Source organism: Gekko japonicus, unplaced genomic scaffold, assembly GCF_001447785.1.
Source record: "Gekko japonicus isolate JY-2015 unplaced genomic scaffold, Gekko_japonicus_V1.1 scaffold2759, whole genome shotgun sequence".
Lineage (NCBI taxonomy): Eukaryota > Metazoa > Chordata > Lepidosauria > Squamata > Gekkonidae > Gekko > Gekko japonicus.
The window spans coordinates 49,293-76,315 of NW_015162035.1; the positions used below are offsets into that span (position 1 = coordinate 49,293).

A 27,023-nucleotide genomic window follows, 5' to 3' on the forward strand; every position below is an offset into this window, starting at 1 on the left:
GTCAGGACTTCCCTCAATGAGTTCCTCATAAAGGTATGGAAAGGGTTTCATTCCTTTGTCTTTTTAGTGACAGAACAAACCTTGGTTGCCTACCAACAGTCACTGAGGGAAAAGTTAGTGCCACAGAGGAGCCAAGCAGGTGAAGTGACTTCCTCAGGAGAGAGAGAGAGTATTTTGACAGGGAAGAGTGGCTGGAGTGGGCAGGAAAGAGGAGCAGATACAGCACCTGGCTAATGGCACGCCAGTATTTGAATGGCGGCTGACGGGCCAATGGCTGATGGAGTGCACTGTGGGCGGGACTCAGGCAATGCATCCAGTGGATAGGGACAGCTTCTGAGTGACACATCATGGAGCCAACTGATTTAGGAGCGTGTGGAATGTACAGAAAGTGCCATCCCACTACTCAATTATGTATAAGAAAAGATTTGAACACCCAAGAATCACTTTTACCACACGTTACAATGCCTATCACCACAGGAGGCCTTGCAGTCTAGACGTGAAGAGGTGTTATCAGGCAATCCTTTTAGCAAATCTGGTTAAACAATACAGGGAGTCCTATGAGGCTGATTGGAAACATATGGAAAAGCATTACCTTCTCCCCCAGTCTTTTCCTAAAATCTTATGGGTCAGTCACAGCCAACATTCATACTCACATTACAACAACCCCTTCATTGAAGCCACATTGAAAAACTGGTTCAAAACTCACAATACTTTAGCTCCATCAGGCTCTTTATTGACAACCTTCATTGGTCAGTCCTGGTTCCCCCCAGAAAAAGATTGTAATTCCTTCCAGCAGTAGAGAAAGGCATAGCCAATACGGTTTTGGGATATCACCAATAAAGGATCGCTTTATGACAAATCAAAATTGGAGAAAGAACACAAAGTATCTTTACCGACCAATCTCATCTCTTTGTTCGATTCTAAAAAATCCCCACTCTGAAAGTCCTTAACAGGTTTTGAAAAATTGCTGGTTAGCATGATAAAACTTGAATCGAGGCCTGATGTCAAAAATTTATAGAATTCTAATCCTACCAGATTCCACTAGATTAATAAAATATCAATCCTCCTGGCATGCAGATTTAAATAAAGAGCTTACTGCAGATCAATGGAACCAAATTTGAAACTCACCACTCACCACCTTGAGAGTTTTGAACATTCAATTGCAAAACTTTAAGCTTGTTTCTCGCTGGTACTTGACTTCTTCACAACTAGCTCACTCAAACCCTACTATGCCTCCAGTCTGCTGGAGACAATGTGGTGAGCGAAGGACTTATTTCCGTGGCTGGTGGTCTTGTAATTTGATGGGTAATTTTTGGACCCAGATTCAAGACCAAATTCATAAGATCACCAGTTATTGGATTCCCAGGACGCCTGAACTGTTCCTTCTCAATTCGTGGGATCATTGCAAGGTTCCCAAGGTAAAACGAGAACTTATTATGATAATGTTAATTGCTGCTAAATGTCTTATTGCTTCACACTGGAAATCTACATCAATTCCATTGCTGCAAGAGTGGTTCTTAAAATTGTGGGACCCACTTATTCTGGACAAGATTACAAACAATTTAGATAAGTCTAGAGGTTCCTCAAATCAGCCTAGTCTCTCCTTGTTACACAAACGTTATTCAGGCATCTCAAATCGTTGTTACGTACGGAACAAGAATCAAATCTCTCTTCTCTGCTCACATTGAACGAATTGTAACTATTCCTTTTTATGGTATATTGAATGGTTCTGATGCTAATTTATATCTGATAAGATGAGCATGATATTTAGACTTATATTTGTATTTATCTTTTGCTGTACTTTGTTGATTACACTCCATTCTGTCATCAGTTTGTGATATTGCTGTGGTGTTCAATAAAATTAAATTTTTTTAAAAAAAGAATTGCTTTTGTTTTACTGATCCAGATTCCAATTCTGTAGGTGCACAGTCTTGTGAGAATAAACCTAAACTATCACCATGCTTCTGTGACAGAGAGTGAGAAACATGACATGTATAGGCTGAGCACTTTACTCCATGGAAGTATCATCAGTACTCATATTGGCCTTTATGTCCAGATCTCAATGCCATCTCTGGGATCAGCTCTTCCTCCTCATCCAGCGGGGACCAGGTGGTGGCCAAAAGTATCTATTATTCTGCCCAAAGCTTCCTGGTTATCCAAGCAACAGATTCCCACGGGTTATTGTGATGCCTGTGGTGTCATTGATTGCTGGTGCTTCAGTTCTGCATCACTGTAGCTGGCCTATGGTTTGTTTAAAAAAAAAGTAATTTTTTTTATTTTCAAAACATACAAAACATAAAAACAAACATAAAATGGGTACATTATTACATATTGGTTTTTTCTCTGTATTAAACTACCTCATACATAATTTAAAACTGTCAGTTTTCCACCTTATGCATATAATATTTTGCAAATATATTATATAATTCTTATTTTCTATTAACTTAACCTTTGTCTAAACATTTTGATATAGTCTTCCATATAGTTATAGGGTTCTTATTTTCTTCTGACTTGGATTATCTAAACATCTTTCACCATATAATATTTTGCACATAGAAGTATATACTTCTTATTTTCTACCAACTTAACCTTTGTCTAAGCATTTTAATATATTCTTCCATTAGGTATAAATAGTTATATGATTCTTATTTTCTTCTGGTTTGGATTATCTAAACATCTTTCTTCCTCTCTCTGAACTCATTTTTAGTCCATCTATAGAATCTTATTCCTCTGTAAGCCTCTAGATTGCTCTCAAGAATTTTAACTTTCCATCCTCTGCCATTTTCTTCTTCTTTTTCTGATTTCTCCTTTTAAGTTTTAAAGCCTTAATTCTGTGTCTTTTTTCCTTTAGGTATAAAAGTTGTTTTCTGAAAGTAGCCATCTGTAGTTGACTCTTGAGATGGCTTGAAGTTCCATGGATTGCTTTCTTTTCTCTCTCTGAATAAGTTTTGAGAATCACAGGGTGCGTTCAGACGCAGCCTTTACAACGGATTCTGTGCTGGTTGCAATCGATGTACCTACCGGCGTTCAGACGGGGAACATCTGTCTTCCCTCTCTATCCGTTGTAAAGAGCTGTACACCGTTGCACTCTGCCACTAGGTCGGAAGTGGTGATAAACAGGGTGCAACGGTGGCTTCCGATGCAAACCAGCGTCTGATCGCTCTCCACCGGTGCCTAGGCATTTCCGTGGGAAGCCTGAGGCTTCCGGTTCCCCCCCGCCATTTTATTTTAACTCTAAGCGATATGCGCTCATGCGAACCTTCGCCCTGAGCGTCTGTTAAAATAAACACAAAAAACCTTACTTTACCTTCCCGGAGGAGTCCGGGACTTAAGGGAGGCCAGTCTGGGCTTTAAATTTTAAAGATCGCATGCTCAAACTGTGTTGTTTGTTTTTTTAAAGGCAGGAGGAGGAAAAGACATTCCTTCTCTTCGATATTAGCTGTCAGCTCTCTCGCAATCATCCCAGACCTTCCCAATCGATTTCCGATCTACTCCACACTCCTCCACTTGAAAGCCAACCTTAGCAATATTGCTGAAAGTTTTAAAAAACTAGGTCTCACCTCAATGAAAGGATAAGGAACCATCTATAAAACATTCCTCATTTCAGTTAATCATCTTCTCACTAGCTTGTTGTTTGTTTTAACTTCCTCGGCGTTTTCTGTCTTCCCACTTAAGCAAGAGATCACCAGAACTGCATTGACAAGGAAACTTGCTTAAAGCTCCAGACGTGACTTCTAGCTTCAATAAAGATCGTGCACTTGGTTCTTGCTAACAGTTTGTTATTCTAGTTTTATTGCATGCATTCATCAATGTTGACGTTTACAGCTTGTTTAAACATCTTGTTACTAGGGAGCGGGAGGGGGTGGGGGTGTTCTCATTTACTTTCTTTTTCAACTTTGCGCTTGGCTGGCTTCGGCCCCATTTACCCTCTAACACTAGACCCTGGGTGTGGGAGAGATCTCGGGATCAACCCAGCCTCCTGTCCTCTTAACACCAGACAGGAGATTAGAGAGTTGTAAACAACACGAGACAAAGTAAAAAGCTTTAAAAACTGTTTCTGCCTATAGTCTCAGCTTGTACTCATTTTTACAATCATTTCTTTCATTATTGTGTATTTTCCGGTATTTGTTTCTTAAATAATCTACTTGTTCTTTCATATAACCTGTACAAGGTTTTTAAAAGTTCCCACATCACTTGGTCTCAAAAGTAGAGATGGTGTTCTGAAAGTAGAATGAGCTTGTTTGTTCATGTCTGCTTAAGAGGTGCTGGGATATTTGCTGAAGCTTGCTCTAGGTAGGAAGCCAAAGGTCCTTGGCAAATATATTATATAATTCTTATTTTCTATTAACTTAACCTTTGTCTAAACATTTTGATATAGTCTTCCATATAGTTATAGGGTTCTTATTTTCTTCTGACTTGGATTATCTAAACATCTTTCACCATATAATATTTTGCACATAGAAGTATATACTTCTTATTTTCTACCAACTTAACCTTTGTCTAAGCATTTTAATATATTCTTCCATTAGGTATAAATAGTTATATGATTCTTATTTTCTTCTGGTTTGGATTATCTAAACATCTTTCTTCCTCTCTCTGAACTCATTTTTAGTCCATCTATAGAATCTTATTCCTCTGTAAGCCTCTAGATTGCTCTCAAGAATTTTAACTTTCCATCCTCTGCCATTTTCTTCTTCTTTTTCTGATTTCTCCTTTTAAGTTTTAAAGCCTTAATTCTGTGTCTTTTTTCCTTTAGGTATAAAAGTTGTTTTCTGAAAGTAGCCATCTGTAGTTGACTCTTGAGGTGGCTTGAAGTTCCATGGATTGCTTTCTTTTCTCTCTCTGAATAAGTTTTGAGAATCATAGAGTCATAGAATGTCAGAGTTGGAAGGGACCCTGCAGGTCATCTAGTCCAAGCCCCTGCATTCTGCAGGAGCATAGCTGAAAGAGAGCCCTACATACCTACAACATACCCGAAGTTTCATCAGTGTTAGTATTTTTATAGGATCTCAGATGCACTTCTGTAAAAGTTTTATTTCTCTTTGTAGGTGCAAATTCCATTCTGTACACCATATCAGTTTGATTGTAGGCTTCTTCTATATCTTCTATAAAGGAATATTCTTGCTTCTCCTCCTTCGGTTGTGGCTGACCTTCCTCCATCTTATTTGGTGTTTGTTGTTGCAGTAGATCCATTTTGTCTTGATTAAGAGCAAAAAATTCTTTAAGTGTTTTTACAGCAGCAATGATCAAGTTTTGCATTAAGATTTGGAGGTTTTTGAACGAAACTTGTACTAACTTGATATCTACAGGTTTCAATACATCTGAAAGCACAGCCTCTGTCACTTTTTGTAATCTATCTGTGCCATCCATTATTGAAGCAGTATGTTAAAACCAAAGAATCTCAAGCTTATTTTTCAGTTCAGTTCAGTTGACCTTTATTGACATAGAATACCTTAAAAAGGATTACTATAAGAAGATAAATTTAAAACCATGTATAGCCAGACGTATAAAACATAAGGTATCATAAAACAATTACTCATGGGAAGTTTTCTTGACGTAGCTTTATCGCTGATTGTAAAAACATGGGTATGTTCATTGATATTTCCGGAACAGAGTCATTTAAAAGATGGTGCACTTCTAAAGCATCAGGAAGGTTCGTCATGTTGGCTGAGATAGCATTTAAGTATCTGGAACGTTAAACCACATAAAATTGACAATGCAAACAAATATGCGAAACAGTTTCAGTACATCCAGAATTGCAATGGCAAAGTCTATCCACATATACTATGTTGTTATATCTCCCATGCAAGATTGCTGGTGGTATTGCATTGAAAATTGCTAGAGAGAAGGCTCTGTGCTGTTGCGGTGCTTGTATACCAGATGGATATGGGGTCATTCAGCCTACCGTAAGGGTCATCTCAAAGTTCAGAGGGAAACAAGTTTTATCGGCTAAACTGTAAAGCCTTTGTGTTTCAATCTCAAGGGCTCTACGCTTAATCATCTGAAAAGCGCCTATAAATGGGAGCATAAACAGTGAGTCCAAGTGGGATACCCATGGCAATTATTTTATTCTCAATGTATGAGAGCCATTTAGACACATTTGACTCTGTGAGCATTTGTTGTATAAGGCTCCCTTGATCTTCATTGTAATGTAGACGCAGCTAGTATTTTACTGTCATAAGCCACGCACCAGATTCCACGGAATGTAACCTAGGTATGCAGCGTGGCATTCCCATGATCTCTGGGAGAAATTTAGATTGAACACGTTGGATGGTGCCATTAAGTGTGCTTATCCATATTGGAATACCATACATGAGTTGTGGAATTACTTTGGCTTTAAAGACTTCTAATGCAGCTGGGATGAATTGATTGCCTCTGGTGTAGAAAAATCGGGAAATGGCAGAGACACTGACATTAGCCTTATTTATTACTGCGTTTCATTGCACAGACCAAGATGCGTTATACTGGAAGTGCAAACCTAAGTATCTAAAAAATTTTTACTTGTTCAATTGGTTTGCCTCCAGTTGTCAATTTGAATAGTTTCCAAGTTTTGGAAAAGACAAGTATTTTTAATTTTTCCTGATTTAGAAGTAATTTGTTTGTTATAAAATATGAAAGGCAAAACTTATTTTTCAACAAAGCTTTACAGTCTCACCATTTCTAATATTTATAAAACAATAACTGTTGTAATCATATTAAGGGCATAGTCAGTGTCAACCAAAGTCAAGAGTCTTATCAATTGTTTACATTACAAGACAAAATGTACTGTTCTGGCATTTTTTAATGTTATCCGGTCCTTAATCCAGGTCAAAGCAGCAGCTCTATAGTATAAAGTCCAGTTTGGGAGGGTGAAGCCGCCTCTAATCCTGGCATCTTGGAGTATTTTTGATTTTTTCCCAAGCCAGATAAATTGTGTCGTAATTTTATCTAGTTCTCTAAAATAGCTTTGGTTCTGTATCACTGGTATCATCTGAAATAAGAATATAACTTTGGAATTATGCTCATCTTAACTGTGGCAATTCTTCCCAAAAAAGACAATTGAAGATCTTTCCATTTATCTGGTTTTTCCTTTATCTCTTTTAGTATTTCAGTATAGTTGTTATCCCTTAGAGAGAGCTCGTTTTATTTGTTAGATTAATTCCAAGACATTTAACTTTCTTCTGTAGCTCAAACCCAGTTACCTCTTGTAGGTGTTCTGCTTGAATCTTAGTCATGTTTTTAACATAAGAACATAAGAAACACCAATGTTGGATCATCCAGTCCAACACTCTGTCACACAGTGTCCAAAAATACCAGGTGCCATCAGGAGGTCCACCAGTAGGGCCAGGACACTAGGAGCCCTCCCACTGTTGACCCCGCCCTGTTGACTGCTTACCACCCTCCACTGAGAAAATTGCCCATTTATACTCACTCTCTGTTTTCTATTAATTAGCCAGTTTTTGCTTTTATCCCATAAAAGGGCTTGTCCTTTTATCCCATGATTTTTGAGCTTTGATGAGAAACTTTATCAAAAGCTTTCTGGAAGTCAAGGTAAACAATATCTATTGGATTCCCCTTGTCCACATGTTTGTTCACCCCCTCAAAGAACACTAACAGGTTAGTGAGACAAGATCTTCCCTTACAGAAACCGTGCTGAGTCTGCCTCAATAGGTTTTGTTCATCTATGTGCCTACTAATTCTTTCCTTAATAATGGTTTCCACCAATTTACCCGGTATCGACGTCAGACTGACTGGCCTGTAATTTCCCGGATCTCCTCTGGAACCCTTTTTAAAGATGGGAGTGACATTTGCTACCTTCCAATCCTCAGGAATGGAGGCAGATTTTAAGGAAAGATTACATATCTTTGTCAGGAGATCTACAAGTTCACATTTGAGTTCTTTCAGAACTCTCGGATGTATGCCATCTGGGCCTGGTGATTTATCAGTTTTTAAGTTGTCTATCAGTTTTAGGACCTCCTCTCTTGTCACCTCAATCTGACTCAGGTCTTTCAACACCCCTCCTGAAATCAGTGGTTCTGGAGTGGGCAAGCACTTCTCATCTTCCACAGTGAAGACGGAGGCAAAGAATGCATTTAGCTTCTCAGCCATTTCCCTATCATCCTTCAATACTCCTTTTACCCCTTGGTCGTCCAAGGGCCCCACTGCCTCCCTGGCTGGTTTCCTGTTTCTAATGTATTTGAAGAAAGTTTTATTGTTGGTTTTTATGTTTTTTGCTATATGCTCCTCATATTCCCTTTTTGCCTGCCTGACCGCAGACTTGCATTTTATTTGCCATAGCCTGTGTTCCGTTTTATCAGCCTCACTGTGACTAGCTTTCCACTGCTTAAAGGAATCCTTTTTACCTTTTACAGCTTCCATTACTCTTTTTGTTAACCATGCAGGCTTTTTCCTAAACCTATTTGTGCCTTTCTTAACCTGCGGAATATATTTTCATTTTCGTTTTTTTATAGTTGATTTTAAAACCTGCCACATCCCCATATTCTTGTAATGTCGACTTCAGTGTGTTTACAGAGTTTATTGGGTTTTCCAAAATAAACACCAGATGGTCAGCAAATGCTAATAATTTGTATTCTTCACCTTTTGTTTTCAATCCCCTAATTTGACTGTCACCTCTGATTGTATCTGATAGAACTTCAAGTACAAAAATAAATAGGAATGGTGACAAAGGACAACCCTGTCTGGTCCCTTTACTTATCTCTACATTTTGTGTTAAATCGCCATTGATACATATTTTGTCCCATTGTCTGTGGTATATTGCGCGAATCATTTTATAAAAGTTGGTGCCTACTTGCACGCTTTCCATAAGTTTGAGATCCAAGTTGCCCTAATGTCTGTTGGAAATGCTGGAGTAAAGTAGGGTCCTTTTGGTGGCAATGTGAAAAAGCCAAGAGTTTTTGGGCTTGGGTGCATGAAGTAATACAAAAAACACTAAAAACTTCCATTCCTTTTGTACCTGAAATATTTCTATTGAGTATAATACCCGAACAATATAGGAAAAATGACAGATATTTTATATTGCACGTGATAACCTCAGCTAGAATAATATTTGCCAGATATGGAAAAAGTAAATAAATACTACCTAGAGATGAAGTAATTAATAAAATATTGGACATAGCAGAGATAAATTGTCCTTATTCTTAAAAAATCAAGCAGAGGATGAGTTTGAGAAGACGTGGTCGAGATTTTATGTTTGTGTTGTAAATTATGATAAATCATAATCTAGCTAATTTGAGACATTATGTTGTTGTCGTTTTTTTACAATATTTTTATTATTTTTCTGTATAAATCTTTGATCATAAAACATACACATATAGTAGCGCAGATTTACAAAAAAAATTCTAATTTTGACCCAATTAAATTGTACAATGCCAAATAACCACATTTGTTAAACTAAATTGCCAAATTCATTAAACTAAAGCAAAATTAGATACCTTTAACCAGTTATAGAAGTTAGACCAATAATTTTCATACCTTTCCAGACTTTTCTCTAAAATAATAAAAGTTAATTTTTCCATTTCTGCAATGTCAAACAGCTTACAAATAAATTCTTCTTTCGTTGGAATGTTCCTATCTTTCCATTTTTTTGCAAAAATAATTCTAGCTGCCGTTTTTTCTTAAATGTCTCTGGTATAACATTCAACAGGAAAAATTCAGGTAGAAAAGGGATTTTCTTCCGTACTATTTTATCCATTATTTCTTTTATCAAAGACCAATATTTTTTTGCTTTGTAACAGGACCACCAAAGGTGAAAGAATGTACCATTGCAGAAATTACATTTCCAACAATTCTTCCCTAGGTTTTTATTATACTTATTTAATCTTGCGGGACAGATATGCCACCTATAGAACATTTTCAGTATATTTTCCTTGAATGCACTTGTTCTTACCATTTTAATGTTTCTTAACCAGATTTTATCCCACTGGTCTAACTCTTAAGTTGTAACCATAGGCTACCATAGATGGTTTCACCCACTCATCCTGCATTTTCAACTCCAAAAAAATGTTGCATGATTTTTAAATAAATTTTTCATTAGTACTGAACCATAACTTATCCAATTCAGTTGGGTTCTCATAGAATCCCGCTTTCTTGTCTATAGACCATCTTGAAATGTTGATTTTTCTCCCACCAAGTTAAATTTGTCCCTTGTTCTCTAAGGATATCATCTGCAAGCAAGTTTCCATTTGAGTCTAATAGATCTTCATATCTCCATTTGTTATATTTAACGTAAAGGGAAGGTTTTATGAACGCCTCTATTGGGGAACGCCATTCAGGTATTTTACTATAAGCTTTAACCTTTATCACTTCCCAAATTTTTATAAAGCCGCTCTAATTGAATGTTGTTCAAAATGGGAGGAAGTTTTATTGTACCAGTGAAAATAATGCCTTGGAGTCTTTTATCCTCTTGTATTATCCACTCCCTTATCCAATTCATTGCGGCTGCTTTATAGTATAAACCCCAATCTGGAAGAGCAAATCCCCCTCTCTCTTTCTTTTCCTGTAGATACTTTAACTTAATCCTAGGTTTCTTGTCTTTCCATATGAATCTTTTTATTAACTTATCTATTTCTTTGAAAAAAAATTGGTTTCTCAAAATCGAGATGGTCTGAAAAAGAAAAAGAAGGTGAGGTAACACATTCATTTTTACAGTTGCAATTCTACCGGATAATGAAATTTGCAGGTTTTTCCAGTTTTCTAAGTCCTTTTTTATATTAGCCAGCAATTTCATATAATTGTCATTAAACAACTAACAACATCTATTTGTCAAGTAGATTCCTAGGTATTTAACCTTCTTCTGTATATCAAACCCTGAAATTTCTTTTAATAACTTTTCAGTCATTGGATTGCAATTTTTCAGCAGTATTTTAGTTTTCTTTTTATTTATTTTCAGTCCTGCTACTTTACCATATTCATCTAAAATACGTAGTAGATGGCTCAAAGTTTCTTGTGGGTCCTCTAGAATAAAGGTCATGTCGTCTGCAAATGCTTGCACTTTTATACTTTTGCCTTTAATATATAGACCCTTAATTTCTTTTTCTTCTCTGATATGTGTTAGTAGAGTTTCTAATGCAAAAATGAAGAGCAACGGGGACAAGGGACAACCTTGTCTCGTACCCTTTTTAATGTCTATTTCTTGAGTTAAATCTCCGTTAACAATTATTTTGGCTGTTTGATTGTTGTATATAGTTCTGATCATTTTCAAAAAATTTGTTCCGCAATTCCAACTTTTTAACTTTTCTAGTAGGAAATTCCAGCTTAGGTTATCAAATGCCTTCTCTGCGTCAACAAATATCAATGCCATGGATCTTTCTGGATGTTGCTCAAAGAATTCTGGGATGTCTAAGATGGTCTTAACATTGTTTTTAATCTGCCTTTTGGGATCACTTGGACTAGAACCCTCTTAAATCTTCCCGCTAAAATACATATAAAGATTTTGTAATCGACGTTGAGAAGGGAAATAGGTCGATAGTTTTTAATATCGTCACTTTCTGTCCCTTGTTTGTGTATAAGAGTGAGGAGGGCTTCATTCCAAGACTCTGGCATTTGACTTTTATTTAAGATGTTGTTTATTACTTCTTTCAGTGGAAACAAAATTTCCTCTTCATAAATCTTATAAAATTCACTAGGGATCCCATCTGGTCCAGGTGTTTATTTTAGCTTCTTCTTTATTTATTTTTTCTTTAATCAAATTCAATTCTTTATCTTCCTGTTTTCTCTTCCATGCATTTTGTCGAATGAACCAACCCCTGGCGTATACCTTAAAGGTGTCTCATGAAATTTGTAATGGTACTTCTGGTTGGATATTTTCTTTGAAGAAATATTTGAATTCTCATTTAGACTCTAATACAGTTTTTTTGTCTTTAAGAAGTAAAGTATTCAAGGACCACCTTTTACTTTTTGGTACATCAGCTAATAAACACATAATTGGATTGTGGTCTGCAAACGTCGCTGGGAGAATTTCTACCTCTTTAATATCATTGATTGCATCTATCGACATCCAAATCATGTCCAGCCTCGACCAGGATTTATGTTTGTTAGGGGGGGAAAGTGTAGTCTTTTGTGTTGATATTCCTTTTTTTTTTTAAGTACCCAAGGGTACACTTTTATTAATTTTTTTCCATTATATACTACAGACATACATACAAACAACACATAACTACCTCCAACAACACATAACATATAGCAAGAGACATTTCTCACTCCTGCTTATTAAATTTCTAAATTCATTATCTATTTTACTGAGCTTGTCTTTTCTGCATTCTCAAATTACTACATTTATCCATCAATTACATTTACATTATACCAATCATAAAATCTCTTCCATGTTTTTTTGAAAAGTCCATTCTGTACTGGCTCTCATCTCAAGTGTCAGTTTGTCATTTTCTGCCATTTCAAATAGCTTGTTCACATACTCTTGGTTCATTGGTATTTCCATTATTTTCCAATATTTGGCATATACTATGCTTGCAGCTGTCGACATATGAACTATCAAATACCTATCTGCTTTATCAAAGTCTTAACATTTTGTTTAGCTAATCTATCTGGTGTAATATACCATCTATAAAACATCTTATACATGTTCTCTGTATATGACACAGTATTAGTTAATTTTATATTTTTCCTCCAAATCTGCTCCCACTCTTCAAAATTAATATTACGGCCTATATTCTGGGCCCACATAATCATATTTTTTTCACCATTTCATCAGCCATCACATCGTCTAATAAAATCTTATATATTTTTTATCACTTTGTTTTCTGCTGTTAAAACAGTTTCTTCCAGTTTAGTTATTTTATTATTAAAACCTAGTTTCTTATCCTTCAAATATATCGATTCCAGTTGCACTTTCCTCCACCAGGATAATTGTTCTGGTAATTTCAGATTGTCTTTTTTATCCAAAATGTCCTGGTATCTTAACGATTCTTCTCCCACATATGCATTAGGTAAGGTAAATGCCTCTAAAGGTATAATCAGTCTTGATCTTTTAGTATAAAAGTTTTTATGTATTAAAGGTCCCAAACCTTTAATAATGCTGCTCTCAGCCAATGCTGTTTAAAATATTTTTGAAGGCCTGCTTTTTCATACCACAAAAAAGCATTCCATCCTAGCAGTAAATCATGGCCCTCAATTTTTAAAAGTCTCTTATCTTCTAAAGTAATCCATTCTTTAATCCATACTAAATCATGTCCAGCCTCGACCAGGATTTATGTCTGTTAGGGAAAAAAAGTGTAGTCTTTTGTGTTGATATTCCTGATCCTCCACGCATCAATAAGCTTAAACTCTTCTACAATTTTCATAAAGGATTTTGGAAGTTCATTTCCATATTTCATTTTTGCGTTAGTGGATTTTCTATCTATTATGTTGCGAAGACTGCGTTGAAATCTCCCACGACGTACAACTCATATGTTTGCTATTAATGATACTTTATTCTGTCTATGAATTTGAACTATTACTATCCTACCATCTTCTGAGTTGAATTTTAGTTCAGGATGTAAGTTTTCCTAGGCATAAATGACTACTCCTTTCTTCTTCTTCTTGTCATCTGCTGCTATATAAAATTACCTACTTTGTTGATATAGTCCCAGATACTTTACTTGTAGCACCAGACACAAAAAAGGAGAGAGAGAAAGAAAATATATTTCTAAATCACTGAAGTCCAAAAAGGTCCAAAAACAACTAAGACCAGTTCTCTCCAATTTTATATTCCACAAAAGAAATTATTACAGTCTCAGACAAAAGCCTTCCCTTTACTTTTTTGCCCAGGAAGTCACTTGAAAAACACTTGAAGCTCTTTTCATAGCCACCGCAGAAGGAATGGGGGTGAGACCGGAAAGAGTTCTTCACCCCTCCATTCCTTTGTCTTTTTAAACTTTAAAGGGGCTTTTTGATAGGTAGATATCTGTTATTGTTGCTTTTAAGTGTACTCACAGTGATTCTTCATCGATGATATGGATGAGGTCCAATTTCTTCCCCTTTCCTGGGTAGTCACAGCTGTGCGCCCATGTCTGACATGGGCGTTCTTGGTCAGCTCCTGCGTCGAGGCAGCTCTCGGACTTCCACCTGCTTGCTGCTGCTCGCAGGTGGGTCCAAGTCAAGCCCCCTGCAATGAGCTCCTCTTATGGGCTCCTCTTCGGGAACCCCCGAAACCCTCTAGAGGAGCCGCCGATCTGGCCGTCACATGGGAGCTTGCCCCGGTGTGACAGTTCTAGCTGTGCCAAAACCCCACCTTCCCGTGGTTTGTTAAAATTACCAGTATGCCAGACAGCCACTTTGTGAGCCAAAAGAGAAAAAGAATCTGACTGTTTTTATTTATTTATTATTTCGATTGCTATCCCGCCCTTCCTGGAAGCGGGCTCAGGGCGACTCACATCAACCAACAGAACACAATCTTAAAAATAAGCCAAGAGTTAATAAATAACAGTATAAAACAATACAATAAAACAATTTAGAACATTTAAAGTGGGCAGTGCAATATAGTCGTTCAATTCTTGCAGCCGGAGTAAATTGTCCGGTGCCAAGCCATAATGATCTTGTGCAAAAGCAGCAGCAATTAATGATTTTAATGTATTGTAATTGTGTTGTAATGAGTCTTTGACTCTGTTTGGTATAATCTGCCCTGAGCCCGCTTGGGGAGGGCGGAATAAAAATCCAATAAATAAGTAAAATAAGCCTATGCCCTCATCTTCTGAAAGAGAAGTCAAACTGACTTACGTGGAGCTCCTGCTAGTCCTTCGGCAGCTTCTACAGACAGTGTGACTCTAGAAGTGCCAGATTTCCAAGCCCTCTGTGAGCAAAAGTTTCCCTTGAAGGTTTTCAAGTCAATCAGCAAGTAGAGGAGAGAAGGGACAATTCTGTCAATGATGCCATTACAGGCAGATGCCTCCAGGTCTTTGCTCCATCCTGGAGAATGTCCACTCAAGACAGGTGGGTGCAGAACACCATCTGTTAGGGGTACACAGTAGAATGCCATCAGAGGCACTCCTCCACAGGAGAGATTCCTGCCACCTCCCATGTCAGTGTGCAGCCAAAAACACAGGTTCATGATACAAGCCATAAAGCACCTCTTGAAAATTCAGGCAACCAAGTCTGTTCCAGGGATGTATAGATTTTCTGGAGCGTACTCTATCATGTTTGTCCTGCCCAAGGGAAATGGAGAATGAAAAGCTATAGTTACCTTAAAATGCCTCAGCAAGTGGGCCCGCAAAAGGCACTTCCGCAAGAAGACCACGCATTCCATTAGTAGGGGCCCTTCAACAAAGAGGTTTACTGGCATCAGTGGATCTCAAGAAGGCGTACCCACCCCTACCCAGCCTCCAGGAAGTTCCTTCACTTTGCCCATTGAAACCATCATTTCCAGTGTTCCCATTCAGCCTTTTGTCTTCCTCCTGAGTTTCCACCAAGTTGACGATGGTCCTAGTTCTTCACCTCAGGTTGAAGGAAATGCATCTGGATTATCATATCACTGCCCAAGGGATCAGGGGTGTGCGTGTGATGTTGGATACTCTAGCAAAGCAAGGGTTCCTAATGAGCTTGCTGACTCCATCACAATCCATCGCCCATTTGGGCACATAGATGCAAGCATTTGCAGGGTCTCTGTACTGAATTTCCAGCACCCAAGTGGCACTGATCCCCCTCATACAAGTCAGTTCTGCCAACTTAATCCAATTGCCGGGACTCGTGATTGCCTGCATCAAGATAGTACTGTGGGCCAGTCTGCATTTCTTCTGCTGCAGTGGCTCCTTTTCCCTCTCTTGGATGGCATCCTTCAGTACAGCCAACTAGCAATCCCCTCCAAAAGAGGTTCCATACCTCCTTTCTGTACTGGACACCAAGGAACAAAAAGTTCTTCATACAAGTTGTTTCTGGATTTCCACTGGTTGGAAATAATCAGAGGCAAGGCTGCAGGGCTGGGGAGTCCATTGCCAACATCAAATAGCTCAGGTCAAGTGGAACAGCTCCAAAACCAGATACAGCATAAATCAGTTGGAGCACAAAACCTTCTAACTGGCACTACTAGCTTTTCAGTCCCAGATAGACGGAACTCTTTGGCTAGACCTCGCTGACAACATGACAATCAAGGCCTATGTCAGTTGGCAAGGAGGGATCAGATCCCTCTCTCTGCTGAAGGAAGCCTTTCTCTTCACACCAAGGGGCAAGAGACCCACGTGGCCTCCCTACAAGCCCAGCACCTCCAAGGGACCTGCAACTTAGACTGTCCCAGGTGCCACAGTGTCGGGCCCCAGACAAGTGGGCTCTGAACTCCAGAGTTCTCCACTCCAGACACTGTGGTCCTGGACCTCTCTGCCTCTCCAGCTGGTCACGAGGTACCCAGATTCCTCTTCAGATTCTGGACTCAGAAGGGTAGGACATACTCACAGCTCGGTGGCCTCAGTGACTGCTCTATGCATTCCTTCAACGAGGGCCTTAAACAGGGTTTGCATGGAGGGGGTAGAAGTAATTTTTATCACCCCTGTACTGACCAAGATGACCATGGTTTTTGGACTTGGTCACAATGTCAGCCAGACCTCCTGGGAACATCCCTGCTGCTCACAATATTCTCTTTCAGGGCACTGTCCTACATCCTGGCCCAGCCTGGCTTGGGCCTTCCACATGAAGGATGAAAGTTGGGCCTTGGAGCAGCATAGATACTCCCAAGGTCATAGTCGTCTTGCTGGCATCCTGCATTCAGCAGGTGGAGCAGTAGAAAGAAAGTTAGCTCCACATCAGTGGGAATCGGGGAGGTGCTTCAGTTCCTCCACAAAGGCTTTTCCCAGGGACTTTGCCCCAACACTCTCAGATGACAAATAGCAGCTCTGTCTTCAGTGCTCAACCCAGAGAACAAGGGCACTTGCTCATTACATTACATCAAAAGATTCCTAAAAGAGGTGGCTCTCCTAAGCCGCCCCTCATGAAGAAGTCTTTGGGGCATTAACCAGGTTCTATTTGAACCTCCCAAATCAGTACCTCTCCGTATTTTATTGAAGGTAGCCTTCCTGGTTGCCTTTGCATCAGCAAGACAAATCTTGGAACTTTTCACTCTTTCTGTAAGCCACAAAGGTAGATCCAGTTGTTCAGCTGTGTTGGTCTGTAAGCTGCAAGTTATGCTGCTTCTAAAAGGACTCAGTGATCCTTAGGATGAATCCCTCCTTCGTACCAAACATCCCTTCACAATACCATCTGCTATACCACAAGGAGAAGAAATGGCACAGACTGGATGTGCAGAGGGCACTTATGACTCACCCAATGTGGACAGAGTCCTTCCAAACTATAGAATCTGTTCGCCTTCTTTGACCCAGTTTCCAGAGGGACAAAGGTATCCCAAGTACACCCCTGCTAGGTGGATCAAAGCCTGCATCTTAGCCTATGAGGCCCAGCACTTCCCTGCTTCAGGGGCAGTCACGGTGCACCAGCCACCTCATCTGACTTTTCTACCAGTGCTTCTGTTGCAGAAATCTGCAAGGCAGCAACCTGGACATCAGCCTCTACTTTTCGAGGGCACTATAGGCCCTCGCAATGGACACCGACAGGTCTGCAGATGGAGCCTTTGATAGGAGAGATTTCCAGCAAGTTGTCCCCCAGTCATTCCTCCAGTACTTCATCAACTACCCACCTGGGATGACAAAGCTTTTCATCCCATTTCAGGATACTTTCCTTCACAGATGAAGAATGAACCATTGGACTTGCCATGAGGGTTTCTTCTCATCGGTGGAAGAAGGAGTTCTGGAATGGGAACTTGCTAGCCTTTCAAGGGACCCCGTTTTCCTCACAAATACAAGGGTCGAGGCTTGACAACTGGCTTGAGGCTTACCAACTGGGGCTCACCCCCCAGCTGGATGTGGAAGCACTGCAAAAAGCACAAACTATTTGCATAGCCCTGCTTGCGGAATGAGTAGAGGTTGTGACCCATTTCAGGACACCTCCCATTCCACTGATGAGAGGAAACCCTCACGGTAAGTCCGGTGTTCCAGTCTTCATTAAAATCAGTACTTGGATTTATAGACCATCAGATTTGTTCTGCAAGTTGCCGTTGTTCATGTTGGTGCATCTCATGTTTGATTTCCTGAGTGTAAATAGTTTGTTAACAAGTTGACAGTTGATACATTCAATAATTCTAGGAATGGAATAGAAGAAACTTTGGAAGAACCTTTTCATGAGCCAGAGCCAGAATTAGAATCTGAATCAAAAACTGAAGAACTGAAATCTGAAGTAGAAGAAAAAAATATTGAAGAGCTAGAAGAAACATCACCATCCCCATCTCCTGTAGAAACCGTTTCTCTACCACAAGAAGCACCAAAGGTTGGTTTAGGATGCTTTGTATAACTAGATAGCTAACCAGTTTAAAGGTGGTTAATCATCCTTAGATAACTATAGCTACAATAGAAATGTTGGACTATAATTTGTATAGAACCAAGCGGGAAATCTGCAAGGACTTAACAGCAGTCACTTCATTTCCCCCTGTATCCACTTCCCTACCTTATTTCTTCCGTCTGTCCTCCTGGGTGTCCCAATATCTTCTCCCCTGTTTCCCTCTCTCCACTCCACAACCAGCCTTTCTTTTATCTGCCCCCCCTCCCCCATTTTCAGCTTTATTTATTAACTTCATTTATACCCCAGCTTTCTCTCCAGTGGGGATCCAATGCAGTTTACATCATTCTCCTATCCTTCATTTTATCCTCAGAACAATCCTGTTGTTAGGTCAGGCTGAAAGTGTGTGACTGGCCCAAAGTCACCCGGCAAGCTTCCATGCAGCGTGGGGATTTGAACATCAGTCTCCACACCCTAAACTGATGGTCTAGCCACCACTGGCTCTCTGGTTTCCCTCCTCCCCTCCCCTCACAGCCTGTCCTTGGGAAAAGTCTGGCCAAGTTGTAAAAGTCATGCACTAGCAAGTTGTTCAGGTGAATTGTGTTGGTGGCCACCGCAAGGCCTGGCCAAGTAGTGCAAGTTGCGCAGAGGCTGCTTCTGGGGCCAGGCAGATTGTGTAGTATTACATTTTCTGGTACCCACCATCCTACCACGGTGAATTGTGCAAACTGCATGGTGGTAGGCTGCTGGCGGTCGCTGCTGGACCTGTCCCCGGTAAGTTCTCCCTCCAAGGCAGGAGGGAGGGGAGCAGAGAGGTGGAGTGGGAGACCAAAACAGCCCTTCAAAGGGCCCTCCCCTCTACCTTTCACTGACAAAAACTGATTTGAAGGCTGTCAAATATTGTGGTTACCTATCAACCCTCACACTGGCCACCGAGATCTGAAGGCGTTCATTTTTTAAAGGTACAGGCACTTCTGTTACTGAAGACTTTTAAACACCCCCCCTCCCCTTTAAGATTAAACCTGAGGCCTTTTGCAGCTTTATATAAAGACCTGTGTTGTCCATGGCTTAAATCTCTGAAGTTAAGTATTCTCAGATGGGGCTATGGTGAGAATTTGATATATCGATGTCCTAAATTGTATGCCAAAGGATTAGTGCTTTAGGTGTGGCACTGAGGGAACTAAATGTGTAGAGTAGTGTTTGAGCTTCTAAATCCACCAACAGTGTTTAATAGCAGCCTGTCACGAAATGTGGACTAGCGCCCTGTAGGCGGGAAATCCTATCTCAAAATATTGTGTCCCATATGAGAGGTTGTTATTAATTGGGGGACTGAAAACCAATTTTGCTTTTACTATGATGCCATTACTCTGTCATTTTCCAGTCTCTGACTGAGGAAGCAGTAATGTCCCCAGCCTCTGAGTGCAGAGGAGCAGGCGACGTGGTTGGCTGCAGGATCATGTGAGCCACCTTGATTGAGGGGGTTAGCGTCAGATCAGGATCTGGAGGACCCAGGTGGGAGTCTTCACTCTGCTGTAGATGCTTGCTGGGTGACCTGGGGCCACTCACACCCTCTCAGCCTCACCTGCCTCACAGGACGTGGTTGTGGGGATGGAGTAGAGGTGGGGGAAATGATGCTATGAATTCCTTTGGAGCCCCACTAGTGAGAAAAGCAGGGTATAAATAACTAAATAAGTAAATTAGCCGTCGTCAAGCAGTGCTGTAGCCAGAGTTCCCTCAACTAGAGTTTAGAATCCCGGGTTCAAGCTGGTTAGCAAACCCTGGTTATGAGCAGACAAGTGAGTCTTACTCAGGGTGGTGATTGATGTAGCTGTCTTCCACCGCTGAGAGGAAGAGTCAGGGCAGGTTGGAGAGAGGGTGCAGATAGCCTGGTGTATCCAGTTTCTTGACCAAGGTGTGAATTTGGGAATGTCAGGTCTGCAGTAGCCTGAGAAGATTGATAAGACATGGTCAAAGTTTGCTCTCCCGTGACTGTCAACTCTTTGACAATGGTAGTTTGGGGGCTACTGAGGAAGTTACTCAGGCAAGTAACTGGATCTTTGTTCTTTTAAAGTGCTTGGACAACTAAAACTGTAATCTCTGTTGTGGTGGCAATGTACTGTGATTCTTTTTAATCCTGATGTTGTCTTGTTTGTTGGTCAGGTTTTCCGTTAAAATATGTGAGTGGCTTGCCATAATTAGTAGCAAAGGTTTGTTGCATTTCCTGCAGGCTTTCTCCTGGGCTTCAGTGACCAGTAAAAACCTGCCTCCTAGTGGTACTGTTTCTTCCTCTGGAATTCCACCCCATGTTAAAGCACCTGGCTCACAGGTAATCAATCTGTGAACATCTTGGTTTGTCTCTTTGTTTACTTATGCAAGCTGCTTCATGAACAAAACAAGTTGTGATTGCTTGAATAATACACATTTGCTGCCTAAAATGTTCATGTGTTGAATTAAGCTGGAGTAGAAGACTGAATCCTTATCAACTGTATTCATTTTGTTAGATTCAGGTGGGGTAGCCATGTGGGTCTGAGGCAGCAGAACAAAGGACCCAGAATAAAACTTGGTTGGTCTTAAAGGTGCCTGGCTGGACTCAGACTATGTTCATTTTGTTAATAATTTATAAAAAGTCGAATGCAAAGCACAGTTATGGATTCCTTTTTGAAGTAGCATCATTTGTATACTTGATTTCTAAAACAGTTAATTTAGAGATCTCTGACTACATGTGCAGAACCCTGTACCAACTTAGGACTGTGAGTAGGTTGCTGCTTTTGCCAGTGGTCCCTTCCGTTTCTACAGTGTTTTGTTCTGTAAGAAGCAGGCAGGGAGGAGAAGAGATCCTTCATAGACTGCCGTGGTAAGACATTGAGGAACAATTTTCTTAATGCAGTAAGCCTCTTATCCTGTATGTCCCCCTGTCCTCTGCTAGTGCTCAGTATGCAGGACCCAAAGTTCCCAGGACAGCACTGCTCCAAAAATGTACATAACAGATTCTGTGGCAGATTCATTGCTGCTCTTAACTCATTTCCGCAGCACTTTGTCTTAGGGCCACAACTTTCTGCACGAAAAAGATAGTTCTAATAGCTTATTTTCAGGGGTAGTTCTGCTGTTTTACAAATGGCATTTAGGTGGGTCTTTTTTATACTCTACTCATAGGAGTGTTTGGATTTCTGAGCTGTGGTTGAGCCGTGGCCTTCTTATGAAATGAAATCTAGGCAAGAGCAGCCTTGCAAATAAGTCCTCAGAGTACTAGTTCACGTTTCTACTACTTTACCAAGCGCATATATGCTGAACACACAACAAGCCTTTGGTGTGTGTAGAGGCATTTTCCCTCAAGCCCAAGAGAACAGCTGTTGGCTTGTCCCTACACACTTAAGACCTTGAGTTCAGGTTCCAAGTCTGACCCTTCAGTGATATTAATTTGGTGCCCTAGCTGTGATGTTTTTGTGAGGTTCTTTGCTAATAAAATCTCTCTCATCCATTCCAACTTGGAGGCCAAATTGAGAGTAGATCAGCTACCTGAGGTGTCAGGAACCACCCGCTTGTCTTTTTAGTTATTTATTTATTTCGATTTGTATCCCGCCTTGCCAAGGCAAACTGGCTCAAGCTGGTTATGGAGAGATTCAGGTTGATTCTCCCCCCCCCCCCCAGTGGGTGCTGACAGGGTCCTTTTGCATTCCCAAGAGCCTTGTCAGCAGGATCAGTGGAGCCACCCCTTGAGCTCTTGAGCCACACGCCTGCCCTGGCTCTTACAGCCATGCTGGAAAGGGTGTGGGAGTCACTGGTCAAGACCATGAGTGCTTTGCCGACTGAGGTCTCTGTAGACCTTTTGAAGGAAGCAAGTATTACACCTCTTGGTAGAGAGCATCCATTGGCTAAGGATGGGGTGGCCAGTTACAGGCCATTCTCGAATTTACTTTTCTGGGCAACGGTGAGAGGCTGTGTGGTGTGCTGGAGCAGTCCCAGGGTTTCTAGGACGCCACCTCTGTCCTTGGCTCATTTCAGTCTGGCTTCAGGCCTGGATATGGAGTCAACGTGGCTTTGGTTGCAGTGACAAGGCAATCTCTGTTTAAAGCTGGACAGTCGTCCTTGTTGATACTGTTAGCTCTATCAGCAGCCTTTGGCACAGTTGACAGCTCCATTGTTACCCACTGGTGAGCATGTGGAGTTGGCTCTTCAGAGGTTTTGTTCCTTCTGATGAGAGTTCCCACCCAAGAAGCAGAAGCGGTGGGTTGGAATTTGTCCTGTGGAGGGTTCTGTTCTCTCACCCCTGCTTTTCAGTATTTAAATGAGGTTGTGAAATCAGTGTATCAGGAGTTTCAGGGTTGGGTATCATCAATATACAGATGACACCCAATGCCACGTTTCATTGTCTAAGCCTCCGAATGCCTCCGTCTTGGCTCTGAAACACAGCCTGGTGGCTAAGAAAGAACAAGCGAAAGCTGAATCCAGGCATGACAGAGGAGATGCTGCTCAGGAAAGCCGTGGTCCTCAGGCTGCCGTTTACTGGCCATTCCCCCACTCAAGGCAGCCCACCTGGCATCGTCCGGTCCCTCCTGCTTGTCTGCTGTTGCTCCTGCCCTGTCAAGCAAGCTCCTTGAGGAGGGAACAGGGAACTCTGCTGCTGCTGCTGCTGCTGCTGGAAAACTTCAGGCAGCACTGCAAAGCCGTTTTGTTGCCCGGGCTTTCATGGGGCGTGGACTGCAAGCCATTTATAGGGGAGTTATTTGGGGATTTATTTGGTATGTTTTTAATTGTGCTGTTTTAAAGTGTAACTCTTAAGCCACCTAGTGCCATGAGGAAAGGTGGGAAATACTTAGATAAATAAAATACTATTGCTTTTTCAGAACTAAGCTCTGGGCTTCAGGTGATATTGAGGCATTCTAACCAGGCATTGTAAAATGGGATCAAACATTCCTTAACTATTGTCTTCTAAACGTCAAAACACAGGAGAAGAAAACTTGTCTCTTTTTCTAGGACTACAGGATTTTCGTCAGGGCAGTAGTGCCATTTTTGGGCAAGGTGTGGGGGGGGAGAGATCCTTTTATCCAGTTTGCAAAGGCAAGCTCCAGTTTCAAGCTGGAGACTGTGAACCTTATTCCACACTGCTCAGGCTTTTCCATTCATTGTGGGAAGCAGGTTCCAGCTGGGCTGAGAGAGTGAAGCAAGAGAGCCAGAGGTGAGCACTCTGGATAGCCCCCACCTGGGGCCCTTGTCCTGGCAAGCAGGTGCAGCTGAGGAAAGCTTGTAGACTTTTTCAGGCTAGACTGCATGTCCATCTCTTTCCTTGCAGAGTTCACCACTTTTGTGTGGACTTAGCAAAGGTTGAGGGGGGGGGGTAACTGTCTCAATCATAGCTTCCTGCTTCCCACCCAGGCCCAAAAAAGGAAAGCTGCTCTCCAGGATCTTCTTGGCCAGAGCCCTCATTCCTGGGAGGCTGCAGGGCTAGTGCCTCTGGTGGGAGTTAAGTCCTTGGCACATGAGGAGAAGAGCACGGTGCTCTCCAACATGGGGAGAAGAGCACCCGTACCGCTTTGCTTGAATTTATTTAGAGCGCTTCCATAATTACCTAATTTTTCATTGATCAAGTAGAAATGGTGAGGTTTGTGCCAGTGGTCTCTGCCTTTTCCAGAATGGTTCCCAACCTACAACTCCACATTCCTTCATACGGTTACCCATCCAGGGCCGGCCCCCACAGTCTTTGGGTGTCCTATAGGCAAATGATGACCTTGGCACCCATCTGTTTGAGGCACCAACAGATACCGTACAAGGGGTGCAGTTGCCCCCAGTATGAACCCCAAGCAAGTGGGAGTTCATCTCCTCCCGTCCCCCTGCCAGGTGAGCCAGAGCTGGAGTGTGTGTGTTGGGCTGAGACCCATGAAGATGCGGGCAGCAGGAGGCCTGGTGCAGTCCGTCTCTCGCAGCCGTTGGAGAGCAGGGAGGCATTGCAGGGGGCTGGGCAGGAGGGGCTGGCTGCTGAAGGAGCTGCACCAAGACCAAAGCCCCCCTGCGTCTGGCTTTCCCATGGCATGCTGAGCAGTTCCCCCCCCCTCTCCAGCCCCCCCCCCCCCTTCAGCCACTGCAGGATAGCTTTTTCCCTCTCGGTATGGTCACAAAGATGGAAGGGGAGATGAGAATGTGAGAAACTGGCAAGGAGCAAAGAGAGAGAGAAGGATGCAAGTGAGAGGAGTGGCCATTAGAGAGCCTTAAAATGAACCGAAGGGCAGTTAGGAGTTTTGCACGGCAATTTTCTTGGAAGGACCAGGGCAGAATCCAGATTTCTGTTCATACTGACTTGGTTGAAACACCTTCGTAAAGTAAGAACCTGAAAAAAATGGGGGCAGGGTATTTGCCGTGCAAGGTAGTGTTGAACCTGAGATGAGTTTATTAATTTCTGTGTTTTGGTGTTCTTAACAGCCGGGGTCCACCACCCCTTCTCTCCCCCTACATCCCGTGAATGAACAGAAAGCCCTGGGGCACTTAACATGCAGGAGCGGTGTGAGAGATATTCTTGTGATTCCTGAGAAGGGCCCCAGTCTTGGTTGGTTTCAGAGGACAGCTGAGTTGGTCTGCAGTAGAGCGGCTGGATCCGAGTCCAGGAGCCCCTGAGAGACCCGCAGGAGTTTCCGGGGCAGGAGCTGTCAAGAGTCACAACGGCATCCTTTGTCAGAGCTTTGACTCTTTATTCCCCCTCCCCTCTCGGCTGAAGACCTCTTTATTTTATTTCCCCCCCAATTTTTATTTTATTATACAAGTACAAATGATTTAAACAAATTTGCATTGACAAGATACCAAAAAAATCAAAACAACACATTAAATAGATAAAAAGATTAAACTGGGGATACGAGCCGATAATGAATATATTGGTTGGTAGTAATCTAAGAGCTTTGACTCTTGAAAGCTTCGGCCCCAAGAATCTTGTTGGTCTCTGAGGCACTGCTGGACTTGAGTCTACCTGTAGCCTTGGGCAGGACTTTGAAAGGATGTGGAGGGAGGCTGATGCTGCAAGTGGGGAGCTAGAAAGCATGAAGGGAATGTAGCATGTGGTGCTTTAGATCCCTGCCAATATGAAAGAGTCAGTTCAGAATTGAGTTCGGCAGATTTTCTGCTTGTTTGCTTGTAGAGCAGCAAGTCCTACAGATCTGTATTGGTACAGACAAATTAATAAGTGAATATTTTTCCTACTGCACAAAGGAAGCCATCATTCTGCATTTTTTACTTTTGCTGCTTTCAGTAAGTTTCCTTGAGGATTTTGACGACTAGTACATTCTCTTGTTCTAGCAAAGAGTGGAAACAAAACCTGAAACACAGTCCCAACCACTTCGTGTGCGTGAACAACGTCCAAGGGAGAGACCAGGGTTTCCTTCAAGGGGGCCTAGACCAGGTAAACCACTTCTTTCAGTGTAAACTCTTTGGTTTTACAAAGAGTTTTTAGCTTTCCTTTAGATTTTCAGGTTGTTCATCTAGTTTGATGATCCACCTTAACCACACTAATGTTAAACCATGAATGTGAAAGCCACTGCTAAAAGCTCTGCGGAAATGACAGAATAAGAACCTCTTCAGAGGTTCTTTGCATGCACTGGGCCCTGCTGCCAACTTTCCCCTACAAAAATGGATGTTCGCCCTGTGTATGTGCGTCATATAAAACTGGCAATTTCAATTTCAATTTATTATGGGTCTATATGACCGAAGTCTTGACTAACAGAGAATGCAAAAGGGGTAAAATAGGTACATAAAATAGACATAAAATATGACAAGTACATAGTCGCAATCAGTAAACATATAAAACCCAGGCATAGCCCAGAGAATTAAAAGAACCTAACTACACTTGGGGCGGAGCCAACTAACTAAAATCCTCCAAAAATTAAAATCGGTACAGGTGTTTGCAGAGATGATAAAGCTTTCAGTGTTTCTTGAGAGCAGCAACCTTAGCCAGGAACCGTGCCACATTAGCTGTTATCAGTCCATCGGCATTTGAATCAGACAACAATACTGAAAGCACCCAAGGTTGCAAGGGAAGATTCATCTTCGTAAGAATAGGAATGATATATATCCCTCTATCTTGAGTCCAATGGGGACAGCGAAACATCAGATGGTCTAAAGTTTCAATTTCGCCAGAGTTGCACAAACAGAGGCGATCTGAGTAAGGTAAGCCTCTAAATCTGCCCAGCGTTACCATCGTTGGAAATGCATTTAAGCGGGCAGGCATAAAGGCGCGACGGTGGGATGGAATTGGTAGCGATGAATGAAAATCCAGAAATCTCTCTGGAGGGGGCAACCCCAGAGCCAAAGGAGAACAGGTGCATCTAGCCCTGGCCACGGTGCTAGCCCAATCCAACTGTTTGAGTTTCTTCAAGGTTTCCTCGAGCTGGGAGAGCAACAGCTCTTCAGCAGGTGAGGAAATTGGAACTCCCAATGTCTTGAGTTTACCCGCAAGAAGGGACAACCAAGGGCTGGATGTCGTGTCCTTTAGGATGAGACGAAGAAAACCGGCCTGGGGGTGATGACTTGGGTCAGATAGCTTAAATCTCAACTTGAATGCCCTTTGCAAAGCACGTGCTTCGAGCGAAGATTGAACCAATTCCATACGAAGGACAGTCCCAGCAACACACCGTGGAGTTCCAGTAATTCTCCTAAGGAAGGCGTTTAACTGGGAATCCAATTTCTCGTCCACGCCAGCAATCCAGATTTCTGCGCCGTATAAAATTTGGGAGACCACCTTC

General features: G+C 41.6%; 1 protein-coding gene across 1 annotated transcript in view; it reads left to right on the forward strand.

The window, feature by feature from the left end:
* The window catches only part of G3BP2 (GTPase activating protein (SH3 domain) binding protein 2), a 78,981-nt gene that overhangs the window by 42,223 nt on the left and 9,735 nt on the right, over nucleotides 1–27,023 (forward strand). Inside the window, exons 6-8 of the mRNA XM_015405562.1 lie at nucleotides 18,114–18,294; nucleotides 20,531–20,629; nucleotides 25,582–25,684. Coding sequence (XP_015261048.1) covers nucleotides 18,114–18,294; nucleotides 20,531–20,629; nucleotides 25,582–25,684 — 383 coding nt within the window. The remainder of the gene's footprint in view (nucleotides 1–18,113; nucleotides 18,295–20,530; nucleotides 20,630–25,581; nucleotides 25,685–27,023) is intronic.